This window comes from Tyto alba, unplaced genomic scaffold (assembly GCF_018691265.1).
Source record: "Tyto alba isolate M040663 unplaced genomic scaffold, T.alba_DEE_v4.0 Super-Scaffold_1, whole genome shotgun sequence".
NCBI lineage: Eukaryota > Metazoa > Chordata > Aves > Strigiformes > Tytonidae > Tyto > Tyto alba.
In genome coordinates, this window is record NW_024881261.1 from 8595354 (window position 1) to 8612732 (window position 17379).

Below are 17379 nucleotides of genomic sequence, written 5' to 3' on the forward strand. Positions count from 1 at the left end.
CCATTGTCAGATGACATTGTCATCTGAGGTGCTGCCAGCCATAACAACATGATGCAGGGCTCCAACACTGCAGCTTTTGCATGTGGGACTGAGTGCGAAGCAACATCAATTGCATTTCAGTCAGTTCTTTTTGCACGTGACACAATTCTGAGAGTTTTCTGTCAGCCGTTATTTTACATGCAAAGGAGGCAGAAGGAAATCCAGTAAAACTGAATGCAGAAAAAATAGTATTCTGACTTTGCACATCTTGTATGGCTGGTCTCAGGTACTGTATGGCCCTGACTACAGGTGCAGTTTGATGCTGTTGCTGTATTCAGAGCATTTGGGTTTGGCCTGCAAGGTGACAGGAAGCTTAAAACTGCCCAAAGTTAGGGGTTCACTTACCTCAACCTACTGTGAAAGAACAGTGTTTGAAGCACAGTTTTTTTTAAAGAAGTTTTAGTATAAAATAATCCCTCTATCCTCATTACTTTGTATTTTCTTTATTAAAAGCCTTCAGTGAAAGAATACCAGCTAATGTAGGTAACTAGAAGCCTTCACTGAAAGAATACCATCAATGTAGGTAACTAGAAAGAACCAAGTAACTAAAATTGTGTGAAGACTGAAATACTAGCCATTAATGCTGGCAGTAAGTAGGTTGAAGTAGTTAGTACCATCTTCCACATTACCTATATTGTAATGGCCTTTAAACAACAATTCAGTGGTGATTATGTTACCACCTGTCTTCTGATGAAATGTTTGTCCCTACCAGCTGTACCTTATTATATTAATTGTTCTGGAACTTTTTTCTAAAAATCAATCAACAGAATAGAAAACCAGTTTAAATATCTTTAAAATGTTCACATTAAGGATTTCTGTATGGCTTACTTTTTTTTATTATTCATTTAACTGAAAAGCCTTATGGTTTTGAGCGATTGTCAGCTACAAACTGTATGGTGGACATTGATTTGACTGCAATCAACAGCAAAGCATCTGTTGGCTTAATTTTACCCAGATAAGCAATACTAACACAAACATGGGCACTTCAGGAAAGCTGAATACCTTGTGTGTCAATGTGACACCAGACCAACACACAAGTGACTTCAGCTACCCAAACCCACAGCAATCCCTTATGAAGAGAGTGAAGTACTTGTGTTCTCTCAGTTCTAACAGGACATGGAAATCAGTTTAGTACTAAACAGAAAGGGTGGTATCCAGAGAGTAATTAAAAAATACTGGAAATAAGTTGAAAAAAAAATATAAAGACTTCCATCTCTGAAAGAAAATAAATACTCAGTAATTTCTGCTGTGGGACAAATGTCCTTGTGATTTAAAAGAAGCTTTCTTACACCTACAGTCCTGTTAAAGAGTGTACAGTGGTTGGACATTCTGAGCAACTGTATGAAGCATGGACTTTCTCCCTTGATTCCCCCCCCCCCCCCCCCCCCCCCCCCCGAACATGGTTGCATTTTAAAATTTGTTTGGATTAAGACATTTTAACCTTTTTTCACTTTGGGTGATAGTTTTCCAGAGATGAGTCAAAATACTGGCAAGAGGAGAGTTTAGTGACAATATTCAGAATTTTGGATGCATGCTTTCCAGCTGTCTTGTTATTTCTGAACTGTCAGTAACATTTTATTCGATTTTAACACTTTAAACATGTTTTCAGTTTCACTGTAATAGTAAACACCCCACAAAAGCTGTGTTTTATAACAGCAAAAGTAGCTATTAATGCAGAGATTTGCAATGTGTTGCTTTTATATGCCAAATAATACTCTCTGTGTGTGTGTGTGTATGTGTGTAGATATATGTATTCAGGACATTAATGCATGAATGGTTTTGTAAATAGTGGGCTGGATTTCTGTCTTATTTTCACTTGCCTTGCTCTGCTGTGCATGTCATAGCTATTCCTGACTTAGACTTGCAAATAACAGGAGAATAATGCTACCTGTGTATTAGACATACAGATAGCTTCTATACAAAGCTTATCATGTGCCATAATAGTGTCAAAATTACCAGTGAAGAAGTAATCATCTCTCTATATCACCCAGTTCAATTTGAATTGAAGTGTTTAGAAGGCCAACTTCTTTCATTAAATACCAACTACTTCAAAAGCTGAAGCTGTCATGAATCATCAATGCCATCACCAACTTAGCACCTTCTAATTATCTGGAAATACTCTAGAAATCTGGTCGTTGTCTTTGTTTCTCCAATTATATCATTGTATATGCAGCAGACAATAGATTTTGTGACCATACAATAGTATATGTCCCTTCATATTAAACGACCAAAACATAAAGAGTTGTGACTTAATTGGTTGCAATTTGACATTACTATCATGACTTCATAGAGAGAATGAGTACTGTGGACAGTTTTGCCTTTTTTTTTTTTTTTTTAATATTCTTTTTATTTTGGTAGAAATACAAATCTGTCAAAAAAGTGGCAGGAGAGGAAAACAAACAAACAAACAAAAAATTATAAACCTTCCACTTGGGTTCTGTGAATGTTGTATTCTCTGCATATCCTGGCATATGCTAGGCTTTTAAATAAGTGTTTCTGAAGTACCTTACAACAGTTTAGCTCCATCTGCCATCCAGTTTTTGCTATAAAAGTGGCCAGCCTGATCATCTTCCATCTCCTGAGGCAAGGCAAACTCCTTTAGGCAAAATTTATTGAGAGGAGAAGCAAATTCCTTAAGTCAAATGGGCCAAATAGCTTGTTGACAAAATTGCCAAGTAAAGTATATAATGATTTTTTACTATTTTTTTTTTAAACCCATTTGATTGCAGCTAAAACACAGAAACACCTGAATCAAATTTTCTGCGTATGAAAACAAGGAAATCTGTAAACTGACGCTATTTTAGGCTAATTGCATTTTGTTGGGTTTCGGGGGAGCGCTACATAGTAGCAACTGTGGGAAAACCACTAAATAGTTCTCTGTTTGAACCATCTGTCACGAATACGGGACATATGCTCGCTTTGTTTGTTCAGGAGCCAAGTGGAAGCCGATACACTCAGCCCGGCCCCGGCCGAGGGCTCACCCGCGCCGAGCCCCGCGGATCCCGCGCCCGCAGCCCCCGGCCGGCGCAGCGGAGCGCAGCCTGCGCCGGGCAGCGCTTCCTCCGCAGGCGCGGTGCCTGCCCCGCAGAGGGCTGCGGGGGAAAGACGGGCCGTCCCTCCTCCCCTTCGCCAGCCCCGCGGGGTCGCAGCGGGACCCCGCGGGCAGCGGGGAGGCCGGGAAGCGGGGTGAGCCCCCACCGGGCGCCGGCCCCGGCACCCGCAGCTCGGTCACTTTGGCGGCGGCTCCCGCTCGGCACCGTCCCCGGGGTGCCGCGCCCGCGGGGGCTTCCGCAGACCTCTCCGCGTTAGTCGGCGGAACCGCGGCGGCCGGCCCCGGCGGGGCTCCGCGCTCTCCCGCTGAGCTGCCTCTCTCTCCACCGCCCAGCCCCGATTTCCCCCGCCAAACTTTCGCAGCCGCTGCCGGCAGCGCGGCACCTGCCCCCGCCGCGCCCCGAGCCGGCGGCGGTAGACGAGCGCACCGCGCAAACTGCGCGGCCCCCCGCGCACCGCCTCCCCGCCCCGGCGCAAACAAATAAAGTTGCGGACTGGGAGGCTGGGGGTGTATGTGCGTGGAAGAAGCGAATTGCCCCGGGGGGCTCGGGCAGCCCTGGGGAGCTGCAGCCAGGGGCTGCGGAGCTGCCAGCGGCTCGGCCCGGCTGCGGGGCCGGGGGCGGGCGGGCGGGCGCCGCGGATCTCGTGTGTCCCCCCCGCCCCCCGTGTGTGCTCTCGGTCCCTCCCTGGGAACAGGCGCTGCCCACCCAAGGAGGCGACCGGCGCTCCTGCCCCGCTCCCGCTCGCTCACTCGCACACACATATACCCGTGCGTGCGCCTCTCGCTCCCTCGCTGAAGTCAGCGCTTGGGTTTTCAGGTTGATCAGACCTGAAATCTAAGGGAAAAAGCTCCGCGTTTGCGTCGCTGCTCCTGCCGCTGGTGGTGGTAGCGGTGAAGAGGAGAGAGGTTTGTTTCTTTCCTTTTTTTTTTTTTTTTTTTTTTTTTTTTCTCCCCTTGAATTCAATGGATCTGAACTTGGAGTCTCTGGACCTCGGCGGTTTTGGAATATCTACATGCTGATCCTCTTTGTTGTGACACATCAGCTCGTGCGGGGAAACCATCCGAAGACAGCAAGATGTTTCTCGTTATCTTGTACTTCGCTTTGCCCTTAGTGGGTAAGTTGCTGGCGTCTGATTTCTCTCTGAATATTGCTTTATAAAGCAAAGCATAGGGTTTATGGGATCGGATGCCTGTCAGTTGTCAGTCTATTGTTTAGGCAGAACAGTGAAGTTTTCAGTAGTTTTTACAGCTCTGCCTCACATCTGTTAGCCCAGTCTACATTTAAAGCTCTGGGAGATTACAGACTTAGATACCTCTGTAGCCTCTTGTGTAAATTGGATTCTTGCAAGTTAGAGGGAAACTTTTCATTTTAATAAAATAAGGCTGCTTGGGGGGATGTGTGTGTGTGTGACAAGAGCCAGCTGAAGGATTACATCTTCACCTGAACCTGGCAGCCTGCCTGACTGCGAGCGGTTTGCAGCCCGAACTGGTTTCCTTTCCACAGGAGATGTTTGCGTTTCCATCTGTGTGTGTCTGAGGGAGCGTGACAGGGGGCACGATGGAGAGGAGAGAGTTAATGTAATTTGCTTTGTTCTCCTGCAAAAGCATCATATGTGGAGAGAAATGGAGGGGGGGAGTCATAAATTCTACCTTTATACATGTAGAATAAGCAAAAATGTGGACAGTCTTTAAAAAGTGACTGACGCAAAAAGAAGCTAATATCAATCAGTGAGGATACTTATCTCTCTGAGCTGGGTGTTCGTGGATGTAATTGAAATTGCAGCAAAGCTCTTGTGGAAAGTGAGGCTGAAAATTTAACCCCCCGAGTTAAACACTCGAATGGAAAGGTTATTTGTTTCACCAAAGTGGATCTAAGGAATAATGAATGCTTGTTTTTCTCAGGCACGTTAACCCCTGTGGTTTTTTTCCCTTTTTGTGTTTCCTCATAAATCAGTTAGCGGGTTTAAAACATACTGTTTCCTTGGGCTCCCACGAAAGTGGATCTAAGACTATGAAAACCCCGTGTGCTTTTTCCTAAGGCGTAGCATGAAGCCCATAGGTTTGCAAGGTGCTGCCCGTGGGGCTGGCTGCATGAGGAGGTGCCTTGTGCTTCCCAGATGCCTTGCTTTGGAGCCCCGCTTAAATCAGGCTCGTCCCTCAACGAGAGTTTGTTGGTTTGTGTCTCCTCTCTCTAGATGTACTTTTGTCTGCAGAAGTGAGCGGGCTGCCTGCAGGGGACCGCCTCGACTGTGTGAAAGCCAGCGATCAGTGCCTCAAGGAGCAGAGCTGTAGTACTAAATACAGGACACTGAGGCAGTGTGTAGCCGGCAAAGAGAGCAACTTCAGCCGGGCGACAGGCCTGGAGGCAAAGGACGAATGCAAAAGCGCCATGGAAGCTCTCAAGCAGAAATCTCTGTACAACTGCCGCTGTAAGAGGGGCATGAAGAAGGAGAAGAACTGCCTGCGCATTTACTGGAGCATGTACCAGAGTTTACAGGGTACGTTGCAAAAAACAGAAACGTTACACTCCCCTAATGCTGTGTGAGATTTTGCAGCCCCTCACATCTGCAGCTAGCTACCACCACTGAGGCTAAACCCAGTGTCTGACCCTGTAATTCACAATGTGCTCTTCAGCTGCAAACTGAGGATCTTTCATCCGACTCAAGAACAGCTGCTGCTCCATCTCCTGTTGTTGGGAAATCCACAATGAGGGTTTCCTCCAGGGGACCCAGCTGACCTTTCTAAACCAGAGTCAAAAGATAAGGGCACTAGCAAGTGCAAGAGCTACAAAAACAATCATTTGGAGACGTTTTTCTAATAATATTTAAACTTCTTAATTAGGACTCACCTAACAAGATCACAGGACAGTGGAACTAGTTTCTTAGTTCTGTGCTGGAAGTTAAATGTAATATGAAGAGGAGCATTGTTTTAATGAAATATTTATTCTTTCATGTATTTACTAGCAATATTACCTGTGCATGTTGAGGCACAAAAAAATAAGTCTGTGCTTCCTAGAGCCTTCCTAGAGAAGTGTTAGTTAGAAGGGATATGACAGTGACTGACTCGGGACTTCTGTTCTTGATGTCACTGGCAAATTTCCTATAATCTACTGAGAACACGGGTCCTTATATGAGGGATATAATTTTCAGCCCTGTTTTGCTCTGGCCATGGAGTTGAAGATGCAGTCTTTCACTTCAGTGTGGTCCCCATTTAACTATTTTCTGTAGCTGTTTCTGCAAAAAGGAAGTCATCCCTTTTGGCTCATTTATCCAGGCATCTACTGGAACGTTTTAATGAGTCAATACATATTTTTTTTTTTCTAACTTTCATAATAAATTAGACTACTCTGACATTTTCTGCATCATAAAAAGTTTCCCTTTCAACAGCATCTTGTTAGGGGTGTTTTGTTCCAAAGATGCTAGTTTTTAGCTGTTAACTGGGTTGCATCTCAAAAACAGAGCTCTGCTGTTAGGGAGAATGAAGACAAACATCCTTGCTACAGCACCTCTCCTGCTGGCATGAGATCAGACAGTCTCTGTGATGTCACAGGCTGTCTCTGCAAATTATGACCTTATCCATGGAAGAAGGAGAGAAACGAACTAGTGACAGGGATAGACAACTAGCTTCTTTCAGGTGTTTTTATGGATAATGCTTTGAGGACAAATAAACAGATTAAAGGGGAGTATCTTTTGTTGTTACAGAGTAACTTCATTTCAGAGTAAAATTAAACAAAATATTATCCTGAATTCTTGTATAAGAAAAAATCCAAATTTTTTTGTCTTTAGGAAATGACTTGCTTGAAGATTCCCCTTATGAGCCAGTTAACAGCAGACTATCAGACATATTCAGGCTAGCACCAATTGTATCAGGTAAGCAGACTTAAAATTATTTAACTGAAACACAATTACAATCTGCTGCTTTGTATTTGAATTATGGAACTTTCAAGCAATACTCGCTTGAATAAAAGGAACCATTAATGGCTTTCTGATTTTAGGAAGTTCATGATATAGTTGCACAAAAGAAAATACTAATTGGTTTCGAAATAATAACTAAAACTGAAAGAGTGCTTGGCAGGATAGCAATTTGTATTCTTTTTGAGTCATTCTTGACAATAAATGCTAAATTTTCCTGTAGGTGGCAATCTGATTCCCTGCGTTCCTAATTTACAAATCGGTTCCTTTTTGGGAATGTGGTCAGTGCAAGTTGCCTCCCATTGACATTAAAGAAGATCAGAAGAGAAATCTTTCAAATGTTTGCATAAGGGGATGCTTTATAGTTTCATACACTTTTGTTGAAGAAAAAAATTTCAGAAGTAAGGCTTGTCTTTTCTGGATCTGCTGCCTGTTTAAAGAGACTATTCACAACTTCCTTCTTTTTCTAGTTTTTCCCTGAACATTTTTTGTTGCTATGTGGCTGTCTTTCAGAACTTGTTTGTGGTAATTTGAATATGTTGCTCAGTAATTAAACTATGCTGTTCATTTTTTATCAGCCTACATCATACTCATTTTGGATTGTATTTATTGAAACAATAATTTCTGGGCATTCAGAGGGGCTACAGATTGGAATTAATTTTCTTTTTTGGATTTTCAGAAGGTCTTATGAGGATGCAGTCTGTATATAGGACCTTTATTTGTTTAGTCACATAAAAAAATTGAATGTGCACCGTATAACATATAAGTCTGTCAGTGCTGAAGCTGTAGTTAACTGACATGCTATGGATAAGCATTAGTAGATGACTCTTTAAAAGGAATAAGGAAAGACCAGAGAGAGTGGCTTGACCAATTTTCAAAAGTACTTACACTTTTTAGGACCCTAAGTCTCATTAAAAGCCAGGGGGAGTTAGGTTGTTAAGTATTTAATGGTACAGATTTTCAAAGGCATATAGACACATAAAATGTAGATAACTGCCCATTGGGATTTTCAGAAAGGACTAAGTGATTTAAATAGGCGTTAGATGCCCAGGCAGTTTTAAAAATTCTAAGTGCTTAATGCATCTTTAGGTATCTTAATGCCTTTGAAAATCAGCCCTTTAGTCACTTTTCAAAATGTGACTTCAGATCCAAATCACATACATCTTTTGAAAGCATTATCCTAGTTTGGTGAGCAAGTCTGTTGGAGAAATAATAGAGAACAAAGTAATTTCTGAAGAATCTTTACTTATTTTATTTTTTATTGCTTAAACCCCCAAACTTAACACAAAACCAAGACAAAATCGATTCAGAGGAGTTTTCTTAATGGTCAGCTTGCAGAGGGCCAAATTCGAACCTACCTCAGCAGTTTCGTGATCTGCATAGAAATACCCTATGTACACTCTGCCTATCTGTTATTTTTTAAGATTCCTTATTTGCTTGCAAAGTAATTACCTTAAAATGTAGTATTTTTGTTGTACCTATTCTGTGCAACAGTGGAATAAGACATAGTTGCCAACAAGTGATGTCTGTCCTACCACAGTGACTTAAGATGCTGGTGGACTGGTTAGGACTCCTTCTGTGTTACTAGTGCACCCCAAATTGCTGTTCACTTTGTCAGAAGTTTCAAGTTTACAAGGATTGGAGGCCTAGATTCACAGGGAGCAACAAACAAAAGTTGTGATACAGTGGAAAACCACCAGTATTTGGAAGTGTTGTCATTGCAAAGGAAAAGATTAGCAAAAGCATTTCTCTTATTGTCATGGTTACTACTGCATGTTGCATTCTTAAAGCTACCTAGTCTTACAGATTGTTTGCAGGGCTCTGCAAATACCCCAAACAGCAGAACTTGGTAAGATTCTGGTATCTTGTTTAAAACAAGACAAAACCCCCCTGTACAAGTGGTGTTGGCAGGGTTTTCATAACTGGTATTCTGCTAATGTGACCATTGTGTTTATAGATACTGCTGCAGTATTTGCTCTCATAAAGTTACTTGGGTGTAATTAAAAGCAATGATTAACCCTTTAATCTCACAAAGGCCATTCTGTGGTACTGTATGACTTGATATATATCAAGTGTAATGCTTCTGCCACCTTTCTTTTTGAGGCAGTATAGAAAATCACAACAGTTGTCTTTTATGGTACATAAAAGGGGAAAAGCATTGGCTAAGATGACTGTTTTTTTGTGTTACATAACTCTTTTGTAGTGTACATAAGTCTAAGAAATGGAGGGCAGTTTTTAAAAGCAGTTAAAATTGATCTAATTCTATACTAAAGGGTGTTCAAAATTGCATCCTCTATGAAAACAGGATGCCACTTTCTCGTTAATCGTTCAAGCATCAATATGTTGATTTAAAACAAAAAATTAGGAATATGTTGCTAAACCTGGTACTAAGTTTGTAGTTTCTCTTCAGTTCCCGTTATGTTAATGGCACAAGTGATACAGTCGTGTGTTACTGATGTGAAGCTTTGTTTTACATTTTTAAGTGGTCTTATGTTATAGTGGGGCTAGTGGTGTAGTTAGTCTAGAACTAGAAGGACAAGCTACGTGTTCTATATAAAATTTAAATCAATGTCCAATGACGCAGAAAAGAAAAATTTAAACCCACAAAATTATTTATCATAGTCCTAGATGTTAAGCCCAGGGAATCTTATATTTAGATACTAACAAGCATGAATTTTGCATTTCAATCACTACTAAATTTGCAATGAAAGTGTAATTTATAAAAAAAAAAAATAACTGATGGCTAAACTAGGAATGTAAGTTCAGTGTTTGATTTACTTGAATACTCAGGATATGTCATCACAAGTGCTCTTCCTTCTCTTCCATCTACACTTTGAGTGCATAATTCAGCTCCTTCTATAAAGTTAGTCCTCTGACACCTCGCATGGCCAAATCCAGGACTGTCAGTCTTCCCAGTGGAAGGACAGGGCTGTCTTGGTTTTTATTTTGGGCATGTCTAGGTCTAGGTCTGAGTTTTCTTTAGAACTGCTATGTCTGATGTGGTACTTCTGCCTCAAGGGCGTGAATTTCTTGCTGGTAGTCAGCTCTTCAAACTACTGAAGACTTGTGTGTGTGTTTTAGAGAGAAACAGATTTGGGTTAGTTATTACGTTGTAAAGATTTTGCTTAAATAGACATTTTTGCTTAAATCTTAACAACTTCTGAGAGGTGAAAACATTTTAAGGCCATTGACTTCTCTCACAACTACAGCAAATGGGAAATCTGTTGATTGGATTTCAGAGGTGAGTTTCACACCAAATTAAGGATGGATGCTTGAATTAGTCACTTGTTAAAGCTATCTATAGCTTTTTAATATCTGGGGAACAGTTTGCCTCCTAAATTTGTATTGTGTTTGACATTGAGCCTTGCAACTGGAAGATACGTTATTCTTTTGGTATCAACTGATATAGTATAGTGGTCATCTCTGTGGCATCTTGTATGAAAATATCCTGCAAAAAAACTGTAGCTTCACATACGTGTAGAAATACTTAAAAAAAAAATAAACGTTTCTGAAATGTCTCATTCATTTCAACACAAAATGGAGAGTCGCTAAAGCTGAATAAAATGCCTTAAGCCATATCTGTGAAGTGGTGCAAGTAGAATACTTAATGTTAAAAAGAATTGACTATTTAGATCAAAGTATTTAGGATGACAACACTCTCCTCCCGTGGATTCACTTTTAAGTTGCTTAGTTAATCACAGGCTCATTATCCCATTGTTCAGCTTTGTGTATCTTTTCTTATTTCTTTTGCATTTATTATGTTCAGATATAATCTTAAAGAACAGGCTCTGTAAATCAGAATACTTCTTGAAGCATGTAGGTTTTGCTGGTAATCTGTGGAGAATTGTTCAGTTACATGCTACTAGTTACGTCTTGTTTCCAGTTGCGAAAATGCAAGACACATAGAAATTAATTATTTTGCTAATATTTCTTTTCAGTGTAGTAAACTGTTTTTGCAAAGTGCCTTCTGTATCACTGACAAATGCAAGAAAGAAACTGTCTTGTATGGTTCCATGCCAAAAGGAGTGTTTCCTGAATCTGTGCTCTCATGAGAGGCTGTTTACTTTTAAAAACTCCGGGAATCTTCTGTTGCAGATGATATCTAGAAGCTTGTATTTAGAAAAGGTTATATTTTATATTTGTTAATTAAGAATTAATTCAGTAGACAGCACAGCACACAGGGCTTCGTACTGGAGTGTATCATTCCATGTTAGCACATGGGTTGCACAGCACATGAAGTTAGCATGTTTGATTTGCATACTGAATAAGCTGTAAGTACAAATATAAACAATTATGATCAGTAAGAAGGCCTTTTATTGTATTGAAAATGTTGAGACTATAGGAAGTTAGCAGTGCTGGAATTCTCAGAAGGGTGTGTGTGCTGGTGGCATTTAAATTAGGCAGTCTCACGTGCATGCTTTCTGCAGGATTTCATGAAGATGGGTCTGGGTGTCCCTCTAGGATCTCTATGTTGTTCAGAAGGAAAGTCGGTTAACTAGTAGTCTCCCCGTTCTCCTCTGAGGTTTTCAGAGCCTTTTAGGCATCCTGTATAATTGGTGTTCACAGATCAGAGAGTCGATGCTGGGAAAGAGTTGAAGTCCAGTATGCAAAACACTTCCTTCAAGATTTGTCAGACTTTTATAAGGGGATACTTCCTTCTCCCCAGCATAAAACCTGCTCTGAGTATTGATGACAGCTGTCTGGGCCCTCCCTGTTATTTTATCCTTCCCAGAGATAGGGTAGAGACATCACTGAGAATGGATTTTAAGTGTTTCCTTTGGAAAAGTTGCTATGAGCAAAGATGGGGGAGGAAGTTTGGGGTTTTTCAATACAAATTTTCAGGATCCAGAGAAACAGAGCTTTCTTGTCTGTGTGTTTAAGGTCCTTTAGGATTCCTCATACCTTGTCTTTCTGCTACTTCTGTAAAGAGAAATTTGCTTCTGTAAAGAGAGGGTATAGAAAACAGTGTCATGGTGAATTAATTTTGTCCAAACTTTCATAATCGCCTAATTATTTTAATTAAGAATTGAACGTTCCCCCATTCATTTTTCAATTCTTGAACTAATGTAAGAGCTGTGTTCTGGGTAGCAGGTCCCTGACACTTTAATTAGCATTTGCTTCTTTTTTCCTCTACCTGGTAAATTACTTTTGTTTTGTAGAATCCATATATAACATTTTTAAAATTGTTTATCAAAAAGATAAGTTGGAGTCACTGTCCTAGACAATCTTTTTCATTTTGGGGTTTGTGGCATCCGAATTAATGGCTTCTCCCATGAAATAACACTGTATGACATCCCCAATTCCTACTGCCCGAGGCCTCTAATCCTGGTTCTGTTCCTAAATCTGTGTATATTTCAAATGCTAGATATTTTTCTAATTTAATGCTATGTCTTTTTTGACATTTCTGTAAGAATATCTGAGATGCCACGTTTCTACAAAGGCAAGTTAATTTGCAAAATATTAAAAATGTTGATTTATCTTGACTGTTTCCAGTGCTCTTATTAGCTCTTACCTCCCATATCATTGCAGTTTATTTACAAAAAGAGATACTTCATGTTAGTTACTTGCACATTCACCCAATTTCATAAACAATAAACCAGATCGTATTAAGTTAATAGGAGTCTTGCAATCTGATTCTGTTCCCACTGAAGTAAGCATAACACATCAGAATATTTTTATTTGATTATGATGTATTCTGTTTCCTATTGTATTTTTTTTTTTTTTTTTGCTTAGTTCTGGTTTTTTGATGTGAGGTTGAGCCTTTTGATAACAGGAAAGTAAAAACATGTTGTTAATTTATCTACACCAGATTGTTACGTGCACAAAAATATTTTCCTTTTTAAGGTAATACATTAAAATAATAGTCCTTGGACCAATATATAGTATTGGTTTTACAGTTACAAATCCAGAATAACTCTTCTTTCCCCAGTGAGAATTTGTGGCCTTTTGCCCACTGCAAGAAAAAAACAAACAACACGGGCATCTATTTTAGCTGCATTTAACAAAATGAAAATAGTTTGACAAAAACAAATCTAATATGAGCATGTACAATATTTGTGTTCTTCGACATTTCTGTCTGCAGATTTTCTTTGCAGAGACTACTAGGCTGGCTTCCAGTCAGATAACAAGTTATCAAGGGTGCATAGATACTAGTTGCAGATTTCCACTTCTGCATTTTCATAATCAGATTGGACTTCACACAAAAGAAAATCACTTTGGTGACTGTTGGTTTGCAGGAGCTCTTTGAATTTCCTGTTTTCTGCATTTCTTGAAGCTAGATCTGATTATGAGAGGGGAATTAAGTATCTTGCTGAAGTAACTGATTGACTAGCTTCTGAAGGCAATGCCTATGCACTTCTAACTTCAACAGGAATGTGAACATGCCTTGAAACCCCAAATAGGAATATGTAAATATCCTCAGCTTAGTCCACATTTCTTTCCTAGGTGAGATTATTGAACTTTTTTGCTAATTTCTTTGAAGATCTGTAAAACAGAAGAAAAGGTCTTTGTTCCTCAGGTATTTAAAATGCATAGCTTTGAGCAAATGTAGAGTTCCTGTTTGTCGCAGTAGTCTAGGCAGGCTTTGTCAACCTGTTTCAACACAGGAAACAAGATGAAATCCATTCCACGGATGGAGGAAGCATCTGATGATACAACACAGAGCGTTTATGCGTGAATATCCAGTGTCTCCTTGAATGCTGAGAGTAGTAAGAGAGAATATTTATGAGTCTGGAAGGAAACTCAAAGGAGAGCAGTATTCTCCTGAAGCTGCAGAAGAAAGTGTTGGGAGATGGTTAGTTGAATAAGCACAGCCAGGCATTTTGCTTACAGTGTATAATGAACCACGTGTTCTTTGTCTAGAGTAGCATCTATGGTGATTGGAATTGCTATCCCTTTAATTGATACATTTGCAGGAAAGCCTCAATTATAGTGTGGTGGGCCAGATATCAAAAAAAGCAAATGAGTATGTGCTTTTGAGCAGCAAATTGGATATTGTTGTTTTCCACTGCAGACCAGCTTTATGGTTTGTGTAAATACCCCACCAGCTCCTCTGAAGTAGAAGCAAAAGCACACAGGTACCTCTAGGTGGGACTGCAAGGAGAGATCAGGTACTTAATAGTCACAGAGGAGGGAAGCAGAATTTGGTTACCTTTGGGGAGAGGTACCAGTATTTCAAGGACATGGTGAGCAGGAAGAGGCATGGGCTGCCAGGGGACCTTAGAAACACAGAACTTGCCAGGAAGTTCCCAGTTTTGTCATGTGTGTACAGACTGCGGTGTTGCAGGGGTGTGCAGCTGGACACATGCAGCCTGTGGTCCATGTGGCACAGCCTCGGAGCATACTGTTGGGAATGCTGCGGTGATAAAGGTGGTGTAAGGACTGGTGTGGAAGAGAGGCTTGCGCTGAGTAGGCATATTCATATGCCAGTCTTCCTTGGAGGGCTCCTGAAACGCCCTGTCTGTAGGCTCTGGCCCCTGGTGAAATGCAGAGAACAGTGCCCAAAAGAACAGCATCCTGCAGCTTTCTGTGTCTTGATGGCACAGCAAGGTGTAGTTTGTGGCAGATGATTTGCACTCTGGCTCTTTACATTTTAAAATATTTTAAAACCTTATTTTTATAACCCTATTTGTATTTGACTCTCAGGGATAACTTTGACAGTCTTGGAAAAGCCATTGGTATCTGTCAGGAGTTGACAGTATGTTAAAAATGCTAAGAGTAAAATGCCTGTGTGTGATGAAAAGAAATAAGAATTTCTGGGTTGTAAGGCAGAACTTATTTGCGATAAGTATCCAACATTTCTTATTTTAAGATGTACATTATATTGTTTTAACCTTAGAAAGAAATGTGTTTACAGCTTTGATTCTTAGAAATGTGACCATTTTTGTTCATGAAAACTAATTCTGTAATTTATATTAGTTTTTTGGTATTATTTTTATATTTGTGCATTTTCTGTGGATAAAACTAATGCAGGAATAATGCTGTCAGTATAGTTAGGACATTAACACAATTAAGTTATTTTTGGACTAGTTCTTTATTTACTATGATGCTTTGGAAATTTTTGTAAGTGTCAGGGTATTGTCCTGTACAATCTGCACTCAGCCTGAAATTTAACGAGAGATGCATGACACGGAGTATAATGGCATAGAGAAAGCTCTTGCTGCATAGAAATTTGCAGAAATGATGGGTTGTAAAGAGACTTGAAGATATCAAACAATTTGAGTAGGAACCCATAAATAAAGATGAATTTCTGCATTCAGTGGTTATACGATTTTATCACTGTCTGGTGTCCATAAAATGCATCTTCCCATTAAAGTTTTGTCATGCAGCTGATGAGGTTCAGAAGTGTTAAAAGCTTCCACTCTCTTCCTTTAAAATTCTGCACCCTAAATTCAGTACTAAAGCTCAGTTAAGCAAAACCAGAAATCACCATTTCCCTGTTCCTCCTCTGCAGGAGACGGTACTGTGATTCTCCCTGCTTCCCAGTCCCACAGCCTCCAGCCCACTGCTGACGTTTCTCTCTTTTAACTCTGACAGTCGGTCTAGCACTAACCACTGTTGCTTCCTTGAGCTAATAACCACAACTCATTCCTACCTTGACAGGCCTTTTTCCATATACTTCTGTCCCTTCTTTGCTCTCTCTGAACTGCAAGTCCTCCACCAAATCCCCTCCAGCTGTAGTACTCCAGTGGTTTCTTTCTCTGTCACTGCAGCATGGAGCAGCACTGCTTTCTGCTTCCCACTTCAGCTACTTCTTAAGAATCTGAATACAGTTTTTCCCTTTCCTTTTTACAACAGGCTTGTCTTTGCTCTCTTTGATGTCTTTGCTTTGTGGTCTGCCTCTGCGTGCACCCCCGGCTCCACTCTCCCTTTCTCCATTCCCCCAATGTCTGTCCTGACCTCTCTTGTACTGGTGAGGCAACACCTTTTCTGTTACTTGAAAGCTTCCCTTAATCTCTGCTTTTTTCCAGCATTCTCCAATCTGTTCTATCACCACTCCTGTAAAGAGTTAGAGATGCGGCCTAATAAGAGTAATTGTTCCTGGGTAATGGAACTAAGAAAGCCTGGTTTCCTACCAGAGTCCTCTGTCTCTTGGATGCCACCTCTCTCTGCACAGTCAGAACTCCTACCTTCTCTCCCTGGGCTATGCCCTCTCCAGATGTATTCCCTTGTCTCTTCACTAGTCCTTAATTCTGTCCCCGTCAGTGGGGCAGCACGTGCTGCGGCTGGCTTGGTGTCGCACACGTGCTGAAGGACTGTATGGGCAGGCAGGCAGGCACCTGCTCCCTCTTGGAATGGCTCAGGGCCAGAGACATGCCTGCCTTGTGCTTGGCAGGCAGGGCTAAAAGCTGCAGTTCTTCATAAAATTTGCAAGAACTTCCTATTCTTTCCTCTGTCAAATTTGTTCGAATATGTCCTATGGGTTAAAAAATCTCTGGGAGCTGCAGGGATGTGGAGAAGATAGAGGAGACTAATACTCAATTTACCAACATTTCCTTGAAAAGTTAGGATTAAAAAAGCAAAAATGGTTCCTGTCATATTGCTAAGCATTAGACTGTGACATATCTCATCTTATTCCAGTCTCATAAAACATCTAGTGTGTCGTGCAAGTGATATAAATAAACATGCAGTGGTCTTGAAACATGCAGACAATTAAGTACAGTTGATGGCTGACAGTTGTATTAGATAATTGAGCATCTCAGGATTCTCAAAATGGGAAATAATTCATGCATTTAGGTTAGTTGACATGAAGATTGTTTATTCAGATTCAGAAGTGAAACAAGAAAGAAAGGATCCGTCCAAAAGCTGTTATATATGAACACATATATTGCATTTGACTATTTGGATGATAACACATTGTATTTACAAATTACACTGCACTTTTTAGAATCATCTTCTTTTTCAGATGGAATATTTTTAGGATTAAGGATTAAGTTTTACTGATGTTTGTTGTGATAAGGTCATAAATAAAATTAAGAAAGGCAACAATACTAGCATTTGGTAGTAGTTTCAAAGAATTCATGTTCAAATACCTGGACCTCTCCAGGCTTGCCGCTTGCAAATAGAGTAAAATGTATTCTGCATGGCAGTGGCTTTGCATTAATGAACGCTTAAGCAGCAGATTAAAATGTCTGTTTAAAAAATAGGTTAGGATTCTATAATAACACAAATCTGGGATCCTAATAACAGTGAAGATAATTTTATTGGACAGATTAAGTGCAATTAGATCTCAACTACAGAATGTTTAAATACAATCCCAAATCAAAACCCAGTCTCTGCAGCTTTACTTGCTTTCCTTTACACCCACAGGATCAGCACCTGACAGCAAAGTAAATTATAATTTTTATTGTTCATTTTATATTGCTGCAGAAATGTACA

At 40.4% G+C, this 17379-nt stretch overlaps 1 protein-coding gene across 1 annotated transcript in view; it reads left to right on the forward strand.

The window, feature by feature from the left end:
* The first annotated feature begins 3771 nt into the window (after nt 1-3771).
* GFRA1 (GDNF family receptor alpha 1) overlaps nt 3772-17379 on the forward strand; it is a 157593-nt gene continuing 143985 nt past the window's right edge. The window contains exons 1-3 of the mRNA XM_032988676.2: nt 3772-4206; nt 5287-5589; nt 6877-6960. Coding sequence (XP_032844567.1) covers nt 4167-4206; nt 5287-5589; nt 6877-6960 — 427 coding nt within the window. The 5' untranslated portion in view covers nt 3772-4166. The remainder of the gene's footprint in view (nt 4207-5286; nt 5590-6876; nt 6961-17379) is intronic.